Consider the following 17,208-nt stretch of genomic DNA (forward strand, 5'->3'; position numbering starts at 1 on the left):
ACCTCTTGTCCATAATTCGTTGTGTGTCTTCAGCAGTTCTGGTATTTCTGATTGCAAAATTGAGCTTTTGCAAATTGGAGAGCTATAAAGTATCACACATAACCTAAAGCCTGGGATTTGTAGAAGTTGGGGAAGAAAGTATTGGAAATAAATTAAATTTATATTGAATTGCATTGACCACCTGTGCCTAGACACTCCTTTGGCTGTTGGGATGTAAAGGATGATCGGTTATGAAATTGGAGGGTGTGGAAGTACCTTGTCCCCCATTTCAGCCAGTTCGGTTGTGCTTGGCTGTAGAAGACAGCAATAGAACCTGAGAGTAATTAAAAAACGTTCCATTGTCATATTTAAAGGGAATATTACTCATTGACCATGTTTTACCTTCCTACTTGTTTAGGAATTTTGAAGGAACCCCAAATATAAACCTCACATGCTTATCTTTAAGCAAAGTATTGAGAAACATTACAGTAGAAAAGTCACTGAATTACTGGACCGATGTCTGTTGGTGAGAGAGAAGTTTTTGAGTTTACACAGAGCTTTTCAGGTCCAATAAAAGATATTACCTCATCCACCTTGTCTCTCTAATGTCCTGGGATCTGCACACGTACAACAGTGCATACATTAAATTAGTGGTCCAGTTACTTCTCTCTCTCCAGGTAATTACTTGCTCTTGAAAGATATTATGACTTATTCATATGAACATGGCTGTTGTTCACTGAGGCTTTTTTATGTCGATAACGTGCATTATCAGAGTAAAAAGTGACAGGCTTTGATTGAATAGTATAATTTGAACCTGATTAAATTGAATGAAAGGTAATGAACTGATAGTGGGAGTCAATGAAATCACTGGCTGCTGCACTATGTGCTTATGCCAGCACTCTTCTTACTAATAGAGATGGGCTTGAACTAAAATCCCTGATCTGAATGTGCCCAGACTTTGAGGAAGTTGGCCTCTAGATTCAGATGTGAACTGTGCATTGCAAGGCCTGTCTTTAGTTTTCTAAAGTGTTATATTACTCTTGATATAGGAAGTTATATAGGAACTAATATAAACTGGTCACTTTCATGTTGTTGGACAGGCAGTCTTGAGCATGTAATTGTACTAACCTAAGTGAAAATTAGGGCCAAAATATGTTGGAATCCTTGTCAGCTCATAATATTGCCCTCTCAAGCAAGCCTTTTAATAAATGATTAACACTATTGATGAAACTTGCATAATTCAAATTAATCTTAGAGGATATTTGCAGAAAGATAAATCTGTAATAAATACTAGTATTTTTAAACTGTAAAAGATTTACATTCAACTTTTACCTTTTTTTTCTTCCAGAATCTTTTAGAAAAATCTACTGAAAGAGAAACTCGCCAAGAGTATGCTCTCGCTATGATCCAATGCAAAATTCTGAAGCAATTAGAGAACTTGGATCAGCAGAAATATGATGATGAAGACATAAGTGAGGATATTAAGTTTCTACTGGAAAAACTTGGCGAGAGTGTCCAGGATCTTAGGTATATTTTATAGTATGAGTTTTTAAACCTGTGTCACTTGAAATACTGGCAAACTTTTTGATTTTAAAACAGAAAATAGTAGATATGCTGGTGGTGTTCTGGTATATCATATCTTCCCAACAGTATATGAAAGATCCAGTTTCTAACTGGATGTCTGTCATATATCTGACTAGAAAAATCTACTATGCTTATGCACACATGCTTCTTAACTGACACTTTAAGGGCAGGGTTTTCAACAAGAGTTGCATCTGCTGCACTGGAGCCGAATTCGATACTTACAAAATATGAAACTTCATGTAGACCCATAGAATGCCAAATGAACATGAGTACACTAGTGAGTCATTTATCCCAACTTGCGCTGGATGTATAATTCAGACTACAGCTTGTATCTCTAAGTTGGGCCCCTGGTCAGAGGAATTCCTTTTTAGACTTTAGTAACTGCTAACAAGTGCACAAAGCAGTTTAGCTCTCTCTCTAAATGTGTACTGTTAACCGATTTTCTTCTTGGGATCTGGAATCCCACATTTAGGAGCACAGTTCACTTATTAATAAAATGGGATTGTCAGATAGTTTGTAAAACACTTTATATTTCAGATCAGTAAATTTAAGATCACGTTCTGTGTAAAAGTAAGTATAGGTCTGGGGAGAATGCCTTTTCTAACTTGGTTAGTCGCTAAGGTGCCACTAGTTCTCCTTTTTCTTTCTGAACCCTGCAACTAAGCGCTTGTGAACACTTAAAACGTTACAGTGGCGCAGCTCCACTGCTGTGGGGGCGCTTCAGTGTAAACACTGCCTACGCTGATGGGAGGGGTTCTTCCATCGGCATCGGTAATCAATCTCCCTGAGAGGCAGTAGCTAGGTTAGTGGAAGAATTCTTCTGTCGACTAGTGCTGCCTACACAAGGACTTGGTTGGCTTAACTATGCCACTTGGGTATGGATTTTTTTCACACCCCAGAGCAATGTAGTTGTGCCTGCTTAATTTTCTGGTGTAGATTAGGCCTAAATCTTAAGTTTCTGAAGTGGTCCAAGTGAGAGGACTTCAAAAGAGATTCTTCCCCTCCCCTCAACCTGTGCTTACTTTCATGTTGCCTAAGGATGTTCCACCAATGTTTTTAAGCAACTTATCCAAATCAGAATTTTGATACAGATTTGTAAAGAACTGTGACGTTCAAGTTTGTCATAACAAATCCTAGGGTCTCTCAAGGAGTAGAGCTTCTGATGTACTGTTAAAGGCCCGTTCATGGGAAACTAGTGTTTCACCGTATGTTTTTTGCACTCTAGTTCATTTGATGAGTACAGTTCTGAGCTCAAGTCAGGAAGATTGGAATGGAGTCCTGTACACAAATCTGAGAAATTTTGGCGAGAGAATGCTGTGAGATTAAATGAAAAGAATTACGAGCTATTGAAGTAAGTTCTTTAGTTTTCATAAACTTCTGATTCTCTCTTCACACTGTTCTTTAAAGTATATTTTCAGTGTTCAAATTTAAACCATGTGTACTATGGTATTTATTTCAACATGAGCAATAAGTGCTGTAATTTAATTTTGTAGAAACATTACCTAGGGAGAAGAGAAGGTCAGAACATATTACTGTTTAAAGTGTATGGCTTTTTGACAGTGGGAATCATCTGCTCAGAAGTTGAATTGCTTGTTTTTTATTAACTGAACCAGGTACTTTGGTTGATTATGTAATAGAGAAAATATTCAAAATTCATCCTAACTCACTTGCAGTATCACACATGATGGCTTTTAAACTATTTCAGTTAAATACACTTAAAGAAATACCAGCTAATACAGTCCAAAAGTCTGACTGCACCATACCATAGTTAAAATTTTGTCAGGCATTCCATCAGTCTTCCAAATACCTTTTTTTGGTGATGAGGCTGAGGATATCATTACAGATGTGGGATTATTCTGTGTGGCTGGCTCAATTATTCTGGCTCAATGTGTTACACTCTACGCTCTTGATCTAGTTTTTGAGGTGGGATTGAATAGTGCAGCTATTGGTCCTTGTCTGTATGTGACAAGGACTTGCACTATTTTGAGGTTGGAGCCCACCTTTCTTGATAGGCCCTTAGCTCCATCTATTTTATTGGCTGGCTTTAAGAAGCCAATTGACAAAGTTGGATTTTTAGATAGCTGTGAATGCTCTGTTAGTTGCCTAGTCAATCATTTTGATTGCGTGTCCTTTACCATTGACAGAGTGGTGTCAAAGTGCCCCTTCTAATTAGTTCCTCCTTGTCAATGTTGTATAAATCTGGATTGCAACATTTAAAGCAGGGAGATAACTAGAGTACATGATGCTAAAATAGAAGGCATGGTGTGAGCCTGGCCAAGTTGTGAAATCTAACAATGGCTGTGCAAGTGGTCGTTTCTTTGTTGATCCTGTGCTGGAGGCAAAGTCCCAATCAGCAGAACTGTTCCCAGTGGTAGGCAGGTTGGTGTCTGTAGTGTCTTGACTCACTTGCAGATAGATACCAGTGTTTCATGCCAGGGCAAATTTTCACTCTGCTTTGGGTAAGACTGCTCAGAATCGGACTAGAGCCTCAATCTTTGAGGAAGCAGAATAATAACTAGGAGTCATCTGCTTGAGTTGCAGAAAGTCTCTCGCTGAGGTTCTGGTAGTGCTCAGGGAGTGCCTTGGGCTATGCTCAATAATTTAAAGCAGTGCTTCTCTTAAATGATGGCCAGCAAAACCTTGAGTTCCTCTTTGGAAGCTTTTTCAGTGCATAGCTTTTTCCGGAGGAAAGACCCCAGTATCTCAATGAACAAACCCTTTTCAGTCTGCATGTCAGTCTGTTGGGGGGAAGGGTGCTAGCAAGGTGGTGTGGCCTGTGGTGCCTTTATTGTGTAGAAGACCTCCAACTTTACATCTTCCATCCACTGCACAGTCCAGTTGATCTGCTGTCTTGGTGACTACTTGAGATTGTGGCCTGGATAGGAGCTAGCAAGCGAACCTAGACATGATAGAAGTATGGGAGAAGGACACTGAGGAAATGGGAGATTTTTGCTTACCTTTCTGTTGCTCAGGATTGCAAACCAGAATTACTCTCATTTGTCCTCCTGGCTCTATTTGTTTTTTTCATGCCACGCTCATTACTGTGATACTAAAGTGTTATTTCTGGATGTCCAATAGCAGCAGTGGCTATTTTTCTCAGTGTGCTAAAGGCTAAAAAGCTGTGGCTATTTCTTTTGGATGTAGGCTACTCCTGAAGACCACTTTGAAATTTTGGTGGCACATAATGAGGTACAGAAGCCTGCTTTTAGTGGTGCTTGATACAGGGTACACTGCCCCTATCCTTCACAGGGTGGACTGGTTTTCAGTTCATTTCTGGGTGCAATTAAAGATGTAGGTTTTCATAGGATCATGGAAATGTAGGGCTGGAAGGGACTTCAATCTCCCTGTACTGATGCAAGATTAAGACAGACTATCCCTGACAGGTATTTTGTCTAACATGTTCTTTAAAACCTCCAGTGCTGGGATTCCACAACCTTCCTTTGTAAGCTATTCCAGCACTTGACTATCCTTTATAGTTGAAAGTTTTTCCTAATATCTAACCTAAATCTCCCTGGCTTCAGTTTAAGCCAAGTACTTCTGGTCCTACCTCCAGTGGACACAGAGAACAATTGATCACAGTCCCCTTTATCACAGCCCTTAACATTTTTGAAGACCATTAGCAGTTGTCTTTTCTCAGGATATTAACATGCCTGTAGTTTTTAACCTTTCATCATTTTTGTTGCTTTCCTCTGGACTCTCCAGTTTGTCCACATCTTTCTTAGTGTGCTATCCAAAACTGGACACAATACTCCAGCTGGGGCCTCACCAGTACTGAATAGAGTGGAACAGTTACCTCCTGCTGAACTTACGTCACTCTTGTTAATACACCCCAGAATGTTTGGCTTTTTTGCAACTGTATCATGCTACTGGCGCATAGTCAATTTATGACCAACTCTAACCCCCAAATCCTTTTCTGTAGTACTGCTGCTTAGCCAGTTGAGTCCCCATTTTGTATTTGTGCACTTGATTTTTCCTTCCTACTTATCTTTATTGAATTTTAGCTTGTTAATTTCAGGCCAGTTCTCCAATTTATCAGGGTCCTTTTGTATTCTAATTCTGTCCTCCAAAGTGCTTGCAATCCCTTCTAGCTTGGTATCACTACAGTTTTTACAAACATACTCTCCACTCCATCATCCAAGTCATTATTGAAAACCATTGAATAGCACAAACCCTTGCAGGATCCCATTAGATGCCCTCACAGTTTGACACCGAACCATTGATAACTACTCTTTGAGTATCGTTTTTCAATTAGGGATGCACCCACCTTACAGTAATTTCATCTACACAGCATTTCCTTGGGTTGTGTATGAGAATGTCATGTGGGGACACTATCAAAAGCTTTACTAAAATCAAGATATATTCTTCCCAGCCATCCACTAGTTTATCAGTAATCCTCTCAAAGAAGGAAATTTGGTTGGTTTGGCATGATTTATTCTTGACCTCCATTTTGTCTTACTTATGTGAGTTTACAGACCTTATTTATATATACTGGGACATGAGGGCAGGGAATTCTTAGTATGGATCCTTAGTTCTGGAATTTTTGCCACACCCTTTGGTTCAACAGAGCCCAAGTCTGCAGTATATGTTCACTGTCAGCAAAGTCTGTCTGTTTCCCAGACTTCTTTATTTTTTGGAGGGTGGGGGTAAGGGAGGGCAGGAAGGGTGGATAGATTGAAGGTGAAAGATTAGGGATTAAAACAGTTGATTTTGGGTCAATCTGAAATTTTCTATATGTACCTTTGAATGATAGAATAATACTTGTGTTTTTAGCATAGGATAATTTCGTTAAAACAAAAAATGGGGTTTCACCAAAGTGAAAAAAATGGCTGTTTGTAAGTGAATTTGAAAATATTTGGAATGTACATATGGAAAGTCTGTTCAATACCAAGCTGTTTTTGCTGTTACAAGTTTATTTTATGCTACTTTCTGATCATTGTAGCAGATTATATGCAAGCTTCTAGGCTCCTTCTCTTGCTATAGGGTATATCAACTCCATACACTCGCTTTCACACACAATCCAAGACACTTCCTAAACCTCATCGGTAACATGACTATCTTCAGTATAGCATGAGCTGCTCATCCAAGCGTCTTTTATAATTTGTATTTCGGAACCTGGGGATGGGGGAAGAAAGAGACTTAAATTCCCACCCCTAACCTTCATCCAGCCAGTGATGATTGTGCCTATACTAGGATAATACGTTATCTTGCAGATAAGCAAATAGGGAGGGGAACCTTACAAGTTGTTCAGAAACAGTTTCCACGTTATCATCTTCATGCCAGTCAGTAATCTTTGTCTTTTCTGGTTGTTACAGCAGAAGTTTCAAAATACTGTGACCTACTACACAAGTGCTCTGTTCCTGTCCCACTGCAATGGCAGTGAACACATAAAATAAATTGTAAAAGTGGACCATCTTCCTCTTTATTTGAAACTTAATATAGTCTATCCAGACATTGTTCGTATTTACAGCAGTTTGTTTTAAAGTTTTGTTAGTAAAATAAAAAATCATAACTGCATTTTTTAGGCTCTTAAATACTGTGTTGTTTTTAAAACCTTGTTTGTTCTTGAATATTAAATTGCATAAGCTGTTTTATTCAGTTTCCTTTGCTTCACTCTTTAGTATTTGCCAGCCTTCCCAGTTTTTCATTGACAAATGCTCTCGTTGCATATTCTTCCCCCTATATTGCCTATAACTTGAAGAAGACTGGGCTGAATACTTAATACTACAATATTTTAGTTCCTCATTCTGTATTTAATTTGTGTCCTGTTTCAAATTCAAGTCTGATTCCAGTGAGAAGTACCAGCAGAAAGTTTGTTTAAACTAATGAAGTCATTTCACTTGCCATTTCTTTCAGACTTTTAGGATAATTATTTTCTAGGTGTGTAAGCTTCCTGGGTGGAGTTGTTCGAAGCAACTTTTTAAAACCTGCCTTAATATTGCTGTTAGTTACCAATGTTCTATCCTGGGAGCGCACATGTTTCTTCTCACTTTCACGCCGAACACAGACTAATCTAATTTTCCAGCAATCTGTGCTTCATCTGTCACCAAGTTTCCCTGCCTTATTCTAAAAAACAACCTATGGTCTCTGACCTCCATATCATTGTGTGTGTCAAATTGTATTTTTATTATTGGCTAGTAAACAGTTACATTGGCAAATGTTTTCTTGCTGAATTGCCTTCAAATTGCTTATCTTTATTTTGCATACTGAGTTGAAGTTTGAGTAACCCCTTCTTCTTTATGAAATGTACAGAATTGTCTTTTTGTTACACTAAGGAAATAAGTAACAAGCATCTTAATAGATTTTGATATGGTATCTCGTTTATAATCTTGGTTTTTGAAGAGAACCAGAGTTACTTGCTGAAGTACAGTAGATAAGTACAAGAAAGGATGCATATTTCTTTGCTATTAATGGCGTCTTTGAAACTAGAAAATCACAATTAGAAAGTTTAAAAAAAAATGCTATAACTCTCCATCTTCAATAACATGTCTTACTCTCCACTCTTGGAACGCACTTCCATTCTTCGCGATAATGGGTAATGATTGTCCTCCTCTTCTGTTTAAAATTCTGCCTGTGTTTAACTGGGGTATCCTCTAGTGTATCGTAAACAAGGAAATCATTGTGGGGGATAGTGCATGAAAGTTGGTTGACAGTAGTAAAGTGCAACCACACAACAGTTCTGATAGAACCATTTTGGCATGTTACAGACAGCAAGCCGAATAGCCATGATGTATTCTGGGACTTCTGAATCATGTGTCCTGAACACCAAAAACTATTTCTTGGGGTAGCGCTCTGGGTAGTTTGCCTGCAGAAGGCACTTCATCATGGAATGGAGTTAGCAGAAGCAGCAGCAGCAGCGCTTATGGACCTGCAACTTCTGTGGCTTCTTTTCCACACTGTTGAATTTCATAAGCATGGCTGGTACAGTTGGACTTGAGCTCAAGTTCTCACTGCAGGTGCTGCAGCCTAGTGATGCTTTAGGCAGCTGTTGTGTACAGATGCTGCAAGCTCAAGGCACTGGTTGCAATGTCCTTTTGCCTAGAGTAGATAGGGTCTTTGCTATTTAATTTCAATTTGTTGCTTGGGAGGTATTTTTGTTTTGTGTTATAATCCCAGTTTTACTGTACAGGTGATGCATAATGTATTTATGGTCTCTGAAATTAAGCTACTATAAATTAGCACTTTGTAGTGTAATTACCATCTGATTGTTTTAAATACTGTTGTAGAATCCTGACTAAGCTTCTGGAGGTTTCTGATGACCCGCAAGTCTTAGCTGTAGCTGCTCATGATGTGGGAGAATATGTACGACACTATCCTCGAGGGAAGCGGTAAGCAAAAAGCTTTCTTTGCCTTTGTCTCTTATAATGCTTACTGGCAAGGTGGTGGAGTATCCACTTAACCTGATAAACACTATAATTGTACAACAAGTGCTGCAACTAGCCCCAACATAATTATGAAATAGGTTATTGGGAATATTAAATAGCTGTTTGATCCTGTCAGCAATAAACTTAATTTGCTTTCTGGGGCTTTTAATTAGTGAAGAAAATATATCTGAAAGGCTCTTGAAAATTGTTCAGGCATTTAGTAGCTATTATAATCATTTCAGTCACAGACTTGCTGTATATTTAAAGCGTTTATTAGAATTTCATTGTAAACACCAGAGTATTGGTCTTGCAATAGTCATGGACAATCTTTAGTAACAAATCCTGCAGTTTCTTGTGATAAAACCATTTTGTTCCTTTTGAGCTAATATTTGTTTCTCATAAAATATTGCTGGCGATTTCTGTGATAAATGAAACTACTGTGTTCTGATACCATACTTCATGTAAAAAGGACCAATAGAAATTTAAATGCAGAAATACTAAATACCTTACTTGAAACATATAATATCTTTGACATAGTATGAATGCAGACAAACTGTTGTGTATATTAGGCAAACAAATCCAAATGTTACAATGGTCTGTTAGCAACGAATTCTATGAAAGCTACAACCCTGTCACTTGAAAAGTGAGACATTTCTGCGGGGTCAGGTTCAGTATATTGCAACCTTTTGGGAGGTGAGATTTAGATATCCCAAGGGTTACAAGGTATGTGCTGTCAGAGTCTTTTTTTAAAGAGACCATATGTAAGGGGTTGTGGCACCCACCTTTTGTGAGTACACCCTTCTGGTCTGCTTTCTAGTCAGGTGTGTTTGCAGTCTTTCAGTTTATGGTGGCTTTTCAGGGAGTTTTTCAGTAACTCAGCCTTCCAGCCAACTCTCACACAGTGTCTATATGTGAAGCAGAGCAAACTCCTTCTAGGGTATGCAGATTTTAACTTGTCCCAGCCCTGGTGTGAGCCATATCCCCAGGGCTTCCTCTCTGGAGACATTGTCGTCTTGTGGCCCTCCTTGGGCTCAGTCCCAGATGCCAGCCAGGAGCTCCTTCTTTGTTTTCCCCCAGTCCCTGCCCCCCTCAGCTCTCCATGGTCCTGCTGTTCTTTCCGCCAGCCAGTAACATCCTCTCCTGGCTCTAGGCAGCAACTGACTACTGCTGTGTTCTGCAGCTCCTTTTATATGGCTCTGATTGGCTACTCCCTGCAGCCTCTCTCATTGGCTACTTCCTTGCAACCCCTCTAGGCTGCTTGGAGGATTTCTCTTTTGCTCCTCTCTTGGATGGTGTGTGGCAGGAGCCTCTGGGCCTCGTCCATCCTGTCGCACCATATTATAGCTATGTTCATGTAATATTAGTTTAGTCACTGTTTAGTCACTTCTGCTTATCCTGATCTGAGGCACCTGTGGCCTCTGTCTCAGAGACCTTGATGAGTTTTTTCAGGTCTCATCTCTTCCCGTCATACTTAGCTATACAAGTCATTTTTTTAAAAAAAAATTCTCCTGTGAAGAAATGATGAGCTGTCACTGGTTTCCTGACGAGGCTTAAATGAGAAAAATGGAAAAATTTTTAGTCTTGTAAGATAAAATTCTTGGCACAGATTACTGGCGCATTTGGATTGGTGCACTATTCCTGACTGCCAGTGCAGAAAGCCTCATTAAAACTTTAGGAATACTTGTGACACCTTAGAGACTAACAAATTTATTTGAGCATAAGCTTTCATGAGCTACAGCTCACTTCATCGGGTGCACTCTGAAACCTGTCATTAAAACTTTAGTAACTGATTTCACTGTGTACTTGTGGGAAGGGAATTTATGAAGTATGGAGGATTGACAGCCTCTGTAATCTTACCTTATGTACTGGAACTGCAGATGTTCTTAAAAATATAAGAACAAATCAAGTATGTTCAGATGTGGCAAGCAGACCATATGTATTGAGCAATGCTGCAGTTTGTTGTTTTTAGCTTACTTGTGAGCTGAAAGAAGTTGAGACTTTCTGTGGATAGTTTAGGAAGAGATGACAATCCATTATGTTGCCTGAAAATAGACAAGAGGGTGTGGTCAGTATGTTATATTCCTAGGATGGTGTTTAAAACAGGAATATGTTACTAAACTTTTTCCATAATCCAAAACCAAATTGCACAACTCCACTGCTGAAATATAACAGGAGCACTCCACGTTGTTATCACTTTTGACTGTTTCAGCATAGCTTCAAACTTTAAAGTGAGAGGGTGCAGGAAAATAACTGTCATTCCAGCCAGTTCAAAAATGAAAAAAAATCGTATTAATAGTATATTTTTTCTTACATATTGACTTATGAATACTACAAGTACAGTCATGTCTTCTAGGTACAAAAATCTAAACAGGCCAACTCTCTTACAAAATACGAACTAAAAAGTCATGCCTTGCTCAGATTTTTAAAACGGGAATAACAGCTTGTTCCTTGCAAGGCACATATGGGATCACCAATGAAATCCTTATTCAATATGACTTTAGTACGTTATCTCCAAGTCTCTCAATCTTTAAAGCAATGTTTCAGTTACACTTAATGGTCCGGTTTCAGAGTAGCAACCGGGTTAGTCTGTATCCACAAAAAAAAAAGGAGTACTTGTGGCACCTTAGAGACTAACAAATTATTCGAGCATAAGCTTCGTGAGCTATAGCTCTAAGGTGCCACGAGTATTTCTTTTCTTTTTACTTAATGGTCCATTTCCTTCGATGTTACACTTGGATTTCAGTATAAAGTTATCAAATTTGCATCTAGATGTGGGAATCATAATGGCAATTTTTCATTTTCAGTGAATCCTGTGACATTGGAGGCTGTTCACTGGTTCAGAAAAATAGAAGAATTCCATTGTTTTGGAAAAAATTTAGTTTAAAACTTTTGTCCTTAAAACTTGAAGCCTATAAAGATGGTAGACCTTAAATACATAAAAGCTACAAGTTCTTCAGTTATTAGTTGCATTCAGCAGAGAGCTAGAATTACCATTCTGGCTATCGATGATCCCTTCTCTTGTTTGTCTAAGAGCAATGTTCATTAGACCAAACATCTGTTTTTTATTCTTTTGGTTAGGTTATTTCGGAACACTACATCAGTTTAAGGAATGTTCAAGATATTTACCATTTAGAAATTATGGACCAGATCCTCAGCTGGTATAAGTGGTGTAGCTCCATTAAAATCAATGGAACTATGCTGATTTATACCACCAAAGGATAGGACCATATATTTATAAGTATTTGCATATAACCCAACTTATTAGCATTTCTATAGTCAGTCTAATGCAAAGGCATGCTCAATGTCTGTTGGGGGGTCAGAGGGAACTTCATATTCTCCTGCACACCTTCCTCTGGCAAGAGAAGGAAGAGGCAGGTCTCAGCTGGGAAGAGGTCCCAACCCTTTGGGTGTTCAAAGAAGTCGCTGTGAGTGTCATTGTATAAGGTATGCACTCGTGACTCAGGTGAGATCTGTCAACGTGGTTATTCTAGGAAGAATACCACATGGAGCACCTTCTTCTTTAACTCCTAAGGTCAGGGAACATCTTGAAGAACAGCTCTCTGACCTCAGCCTGGTCTTGTACATGCAGTGTGGTACATGTTAATGCCTTCGGCTGGCATAATCTTCCTTGCTCCACCGCTGAATTCCACTTAATTTATGCCAACTCCTGGCTGTTCAACTGACAATGGATTGCATGAATTCCAACTTCTTTCTCTTTGCTCATGCTACTACTCAGCTCCTTATTTCACAGTGAAAGTCATTTACACCCAATACAGGGTGCTTGTGACTTGTCAGCTAGTTGATTTCCTTTATCCAGCTTTGAGGGAGAAAGAAGCAGAAGAAGAGGAGGGGAGATTAAAATAAGCACCTGAGGTGGTCATAAATTTGAGAAGGAAACTATTTGAAGTTGGGTTGCATACTGTAGCTGTTGCTTTTAGAGCTTGTACTTCTGTATTAAGGCAGACATCTAACGCCAGGCATAGTAATACAAAATATTGCATATGTACAAGTAGGCCAAGTTACACTGGATTTAGGAACGATAATACTGGATTTCTTGACTTTAAATTCTCAGCCCCAATGTTTCTCCACTGTAGTGTTTGTCACTTGGAATACTCAGCATTAGTTCTGATGAGAGAATTTTAATTTTTTCTTTTTGACCTGGGAGAGGGGTGCATTTGAGCTGAACATCCTCTTTTCACCACTTTTTCGCTATTCAGTATATTATAAAAGTCAAAGCCCTTGAATGTGGACAAGCTATTGGTTGTATTTCACAACAATATTTTGTGTATTGTTTTTTCTCTTGGGAAGGTGGGAGGAGGCCTTAAGCAGGAATAAAGCTTTTAGGAACCTCCTGTGCTATTAAGAATTTTTAGTATTCATGTTGAGGACTTTGACATATAATAGTGGTATGTCTTGGAAAGCATTTACTTTGTACAGAGTATCTTAAAATTGTGTAAAATAACATTTTGCTTAATGCTCCTTGGAGTTTCATGTACTGTTATGGCCAAGTTAGAAAGTGTAATGTGGGTGAAGGTAATGAAGTCCCATAATAATGCCATATTTTTTTGTAGCCTAACTTAAAAGTAATTGTGCTGCTCATCAATTACAAATTATTCAACAGTTATTGTTCAAGTATAAATAGGGTAGTCACAGTAATACAGAGTACTCATGCGAGGTACAGTAGCGTGCTACAAGTTAATATGCAAAAGATATGCACGCATCACTAATCTTTTCACAGGATATTCCTCTTAATTGCTTTTCTAAGGCATGTGAGAGCAATATGCAATAAAAATATACCTCATTAATAAACTGGCATTCATGTTATATGCTAATCTTCTGAGGAGATTTCGGGAGGAAAAACTAACAGACAACAATGCTGAATTTTAAATAACTATCTAGACTCTACCTCTCCAATGTATAGTATGAGTAGATATTTCCTTTCCTTCATTGTTTTTGTGAGGCTTGGCAGAGAGAATGAGGCATGGGGAGAGAAGGGGAATACATTATTTATTTTTGAGATATTGGAGTGTCCAGGGAGACAGGTTTCTGTTGGTTTGATTGGAACACTTGTTGGGAGTGTGGGTTAGCTGAGAGTAGCTATTGTCATTTTGCAAGCCAGTGAATCTGGTTGTTAGGGGAATGGTTCTGTGGGCTGGTGTGGAAGGGAAATGGGGCATTGGAGTTCAGTGGATGGCAGAGAGATTGGGATTATACAAGAGGACTGGGAGAGGAAAATGGGCTGGGGAAAGCTAGGCTGAATTCTTGGATTTGGTGAGGAAAATGCTGACTGGTTGCGTGACAGAATGAGATATGAGCATGAAATATCATAGAATCATAGAATATCAGGGTTGGAAGGGACCCCTGAAGGTCATCTAGTCCAACCCCCTGCTCGAAGCAGGACCAATTCCCAGTTAAATCATCCCAGCCAAATCATCCCAGCCAGGGCTTTGTCAAGCCTGACCTTAAAAACCTCTAAGGAAGGAGATTCTACCACCACCCTAGGTAATGCATTCCAGTGTTTCACCACCCTCTTAATGAAAAAGTTTTTCCTAATATCCAACCTAAACCTCCCCCACTGCAACTTGAGACCATTACTCCTCGTTCTGTCATCTGCTACCATTGAGAACAGTCTAGAGCCATCCTCTTTGGAACCCCCTTTCAGGTAGTTGAAAGCAGCTATCAAATCCCCCCTCATTCTTCTCTTCTGCAGGCTAAACAATCCCAGCTCCCTCAGCCTCTCCTCATAACTCATGTGTTCTAGACCCCTAATCATTTTTGTTGCCCTTCGCTGGACTCTCTCCAATTTATCCACATCCTTCTTGTAGTGTGGGGCCCAAAACTGGACACAGTACTCCAGATGAGGCCTCACCAATGTCGAATAGAGGGGAACGATCACGTCCCTCGATCTGCTCGCTATGCCCCTACTTATACATCCCAAAATGCCATTGGCCTTCTTGGCAACAAGGGCACACTGCTGACTCATATCCAGCTTCTCGTCCACTGTCACCCCTAGGTCCTTTTCCGCAGAACTGCTGCCTAGCCATTCGGTCCCTAGTCTGTAGCGGTGCATTGGATTCTTCCATCCTAAATGCAGGACCCTGCACTTATCCTTATTGAACCTCATCAGATTTCTTTTGGCCCAATCCTCCAATTTGTCTAGGTCCTTCTGTATCCTATCCCTGCCCTCCAGCGTATCTACCACTCCTCCCAGTTCAGTATCATCCGCAAATTTGCTGAGAGTGCAAACCACACCATCCTCCAGATCATTTATGAAGATATTGAACAAAACCGGCCCCAGGACCGACCCTTGGGGCACTCCACTTGACACCGGCTGCCAACTAGACATGGATCCATTGATCACTACCCGTTGAGCCCGACAATCTAGCCAGCTTTCTACCCACCTTATAGTGCATTCGTCCAGCCCATACTTCCTTAACTTGCTGACAAGAATACTGTGGGAGACTGTGTCAAAAGCTTTGCTAAAGTCAAGAAACAATACATCCACTGCTTTCCCTTCATCCACAGAACCAGTAATCTCATCATAAAAGGCGATTAGATTAGTCAGGCATGACCTTCCCTTGGTGAATCCATGCTGGCTGTTCCTGATCACTTTCCTCTCATGCAAGTGCTTCAGGATTGATTCTTTGAGGACCTGCTCCATGATTTTTTCCAGGGACTGAGGTGAGGCTGACTGGCCTGTAATTCCCAGGATCCTCCTTCTATGGATACTTAAGTGACTTTAAATGAGTGACTCTAAATATGGATACTTAAGTGACTTTATATATTTACACACTTAAAATCCACATCTGTGAATATACAGGTGATATAGAAATTTGCTTTTCTGAAGCCCCAATACGACTAGCTGCTCCACATAGGCAAATCTTACACCTGTGAGGAGTCCCATTGACTTCAGTGTTTATTACCTCACATAGAAGCTTATAGGAGCAAGGCTTTGGAATGTGGCTTGGAAAAAGTGTACATAGCTGTATGTGTTTGCATATACCAGCATGAGGACTGCAAGTACCAGGCTGTACTGGCATAAAACTGCAGTGTTTGCACAGAAATTAGTATAGAAGTGACAGAGGTGTGGATGACATTTCTGAGGTGTGTAATACAGAGGAATGACGTTAATCTCTGCACGCTGTAGATGATGGGTGCTACTGGCTACTTCTGTTGTGTTCAAGCACGTAGTTTATGGATCCAGTAGGACTTAGAAGGTGCAATAAACCATTTTGGAGCAAGTGAGGTGCATGCCTTCAATGGGTATTAAAGTTCAGGAAATATTTTCTTCATCTTTGAGTTAAATGTCATGTCCAGTTTTTCTTTCAATATTCCATTCTATGTCACACATTAAGAGTTACTAATTCTGAGTGGTTTTTAAATTTGCTGAGAAGAAGAGACTCTCTTGTTAAGTGTTTGTATACCATGTAATTCAATGGGGCCCTTATTGGGGCCTCATATGTCTACACTGGAATCAGATACCTGCAGCTGACACATGCCAGCTGACTCGGCTCATGGGGGGTTGTGCTTCGGGGCAGTAAAATTGCAATGTAGATATTTGAGCTCGGGCTGGAGCCCAAGCTCTGGGACCCCACAAGGGGAAATAGTCCCAGAGCCCAGGCTCGAGCCCGAGTTTCTACACTGTAGTTTTTATATCTGCTGTTCCTAAGTCAGCTGATCTGGGTCAGCTGTGGGTGTTTGATTACAGTATGGACATATACAGAATGCTACTGTCAATAATGATGAAAGGGAAGACAGTAAATTGGGTATCATCAACAGATGAAAGACCCTGTGTCATAAATATAAAGGGAAGGGTAACCACCTTTCTGTATACAGAACTATAAAATCCCTCCTGGCCAGAGGCAAAACCCTTTCACCTGTAAAGGGTTAAGAAGCTAGGATAACCTCGCTGGCACCTGACCAAAATGATCAATGAGGAGACAAGTTACTTTCAAAGCTGGAGCGGGGAGGGGAAAACAAAGGGTCTGTGTGATGCTTTTGCCGGGAACAGAAAAGGAAGGGAGTCTTAGAACTTACTAAGTAATCTAGCTAGATATATGCGTTAGATTTCTGTTTTGTTTAAATGGCTGGTAAAATAGTTGTGCTGAATGGAATGTATATTCCTGTTTTTGTGTCTTTTTGTAACTTAAGGTTTTGCCAAGAAGGATTCTCTGTTTTGAATCTAATTACCCTGTAAGGTATTCACCATCGTGATTACAGAGGTGATTCTTTTACTTTAATTAAAATTCTTCTTTTAAGAGTCGGATTGCTTTTTCATTGTTCT

The 17,208-nt window shown here is 39.7% G+C and overlaps 1 protein-coding gene across 3 annotated transcripts in view; it reads left to right on the forward strand.

The window, feature by feature from the left end:
- Window positions 1-17,208, forward strand: part of ATP6V1H (ATPase H+ transporting V1 subunit H) — an 87,473-nt gene that overhangs the window by 45,132 nt on the left and 25,133 nt on the right. For 2 of the 3 annotated variants that reach the window (XM_073331151.1, XM_073331152.1), the window contains 3 exons: window positions 1,328-1,506; window positions 2,789-2,914; window positions 8,787-8,888. In XM_073331151.1, the coding sequence (XP_073187252.1) occupies window positions 1,328-1,506; window positions 2,789-2,914; window positions 8,787-8,888 (407 nt within the window). Of the gene's footprint in view, window positions 1-1,327; window positions 1,507-2,788; window positions 2,915-8,786; window positions 8,889-17,075; window positions 17,147-17,208 lie in introns of all 3 variants that reach the window. The other variant, XM_073331153.1, reaches the window with a different exon arrangement.

The sequence above is a fragment of the Lepidochelys kempii genome, chromosome 2 (assembly GCF_965140265.1).
Source record: "Lepidochelys kempii isolate rLepKem1 chromosome 2, rLepKem1.hap2, whole genome shotgun sequence".
Taxonomy (NCBI): domain Eukaryota; kingdom Metazoa; phylum Chordata; order Testudines; family Cheloniidae; genus Lepidochelys; species Lepidochelys kempii.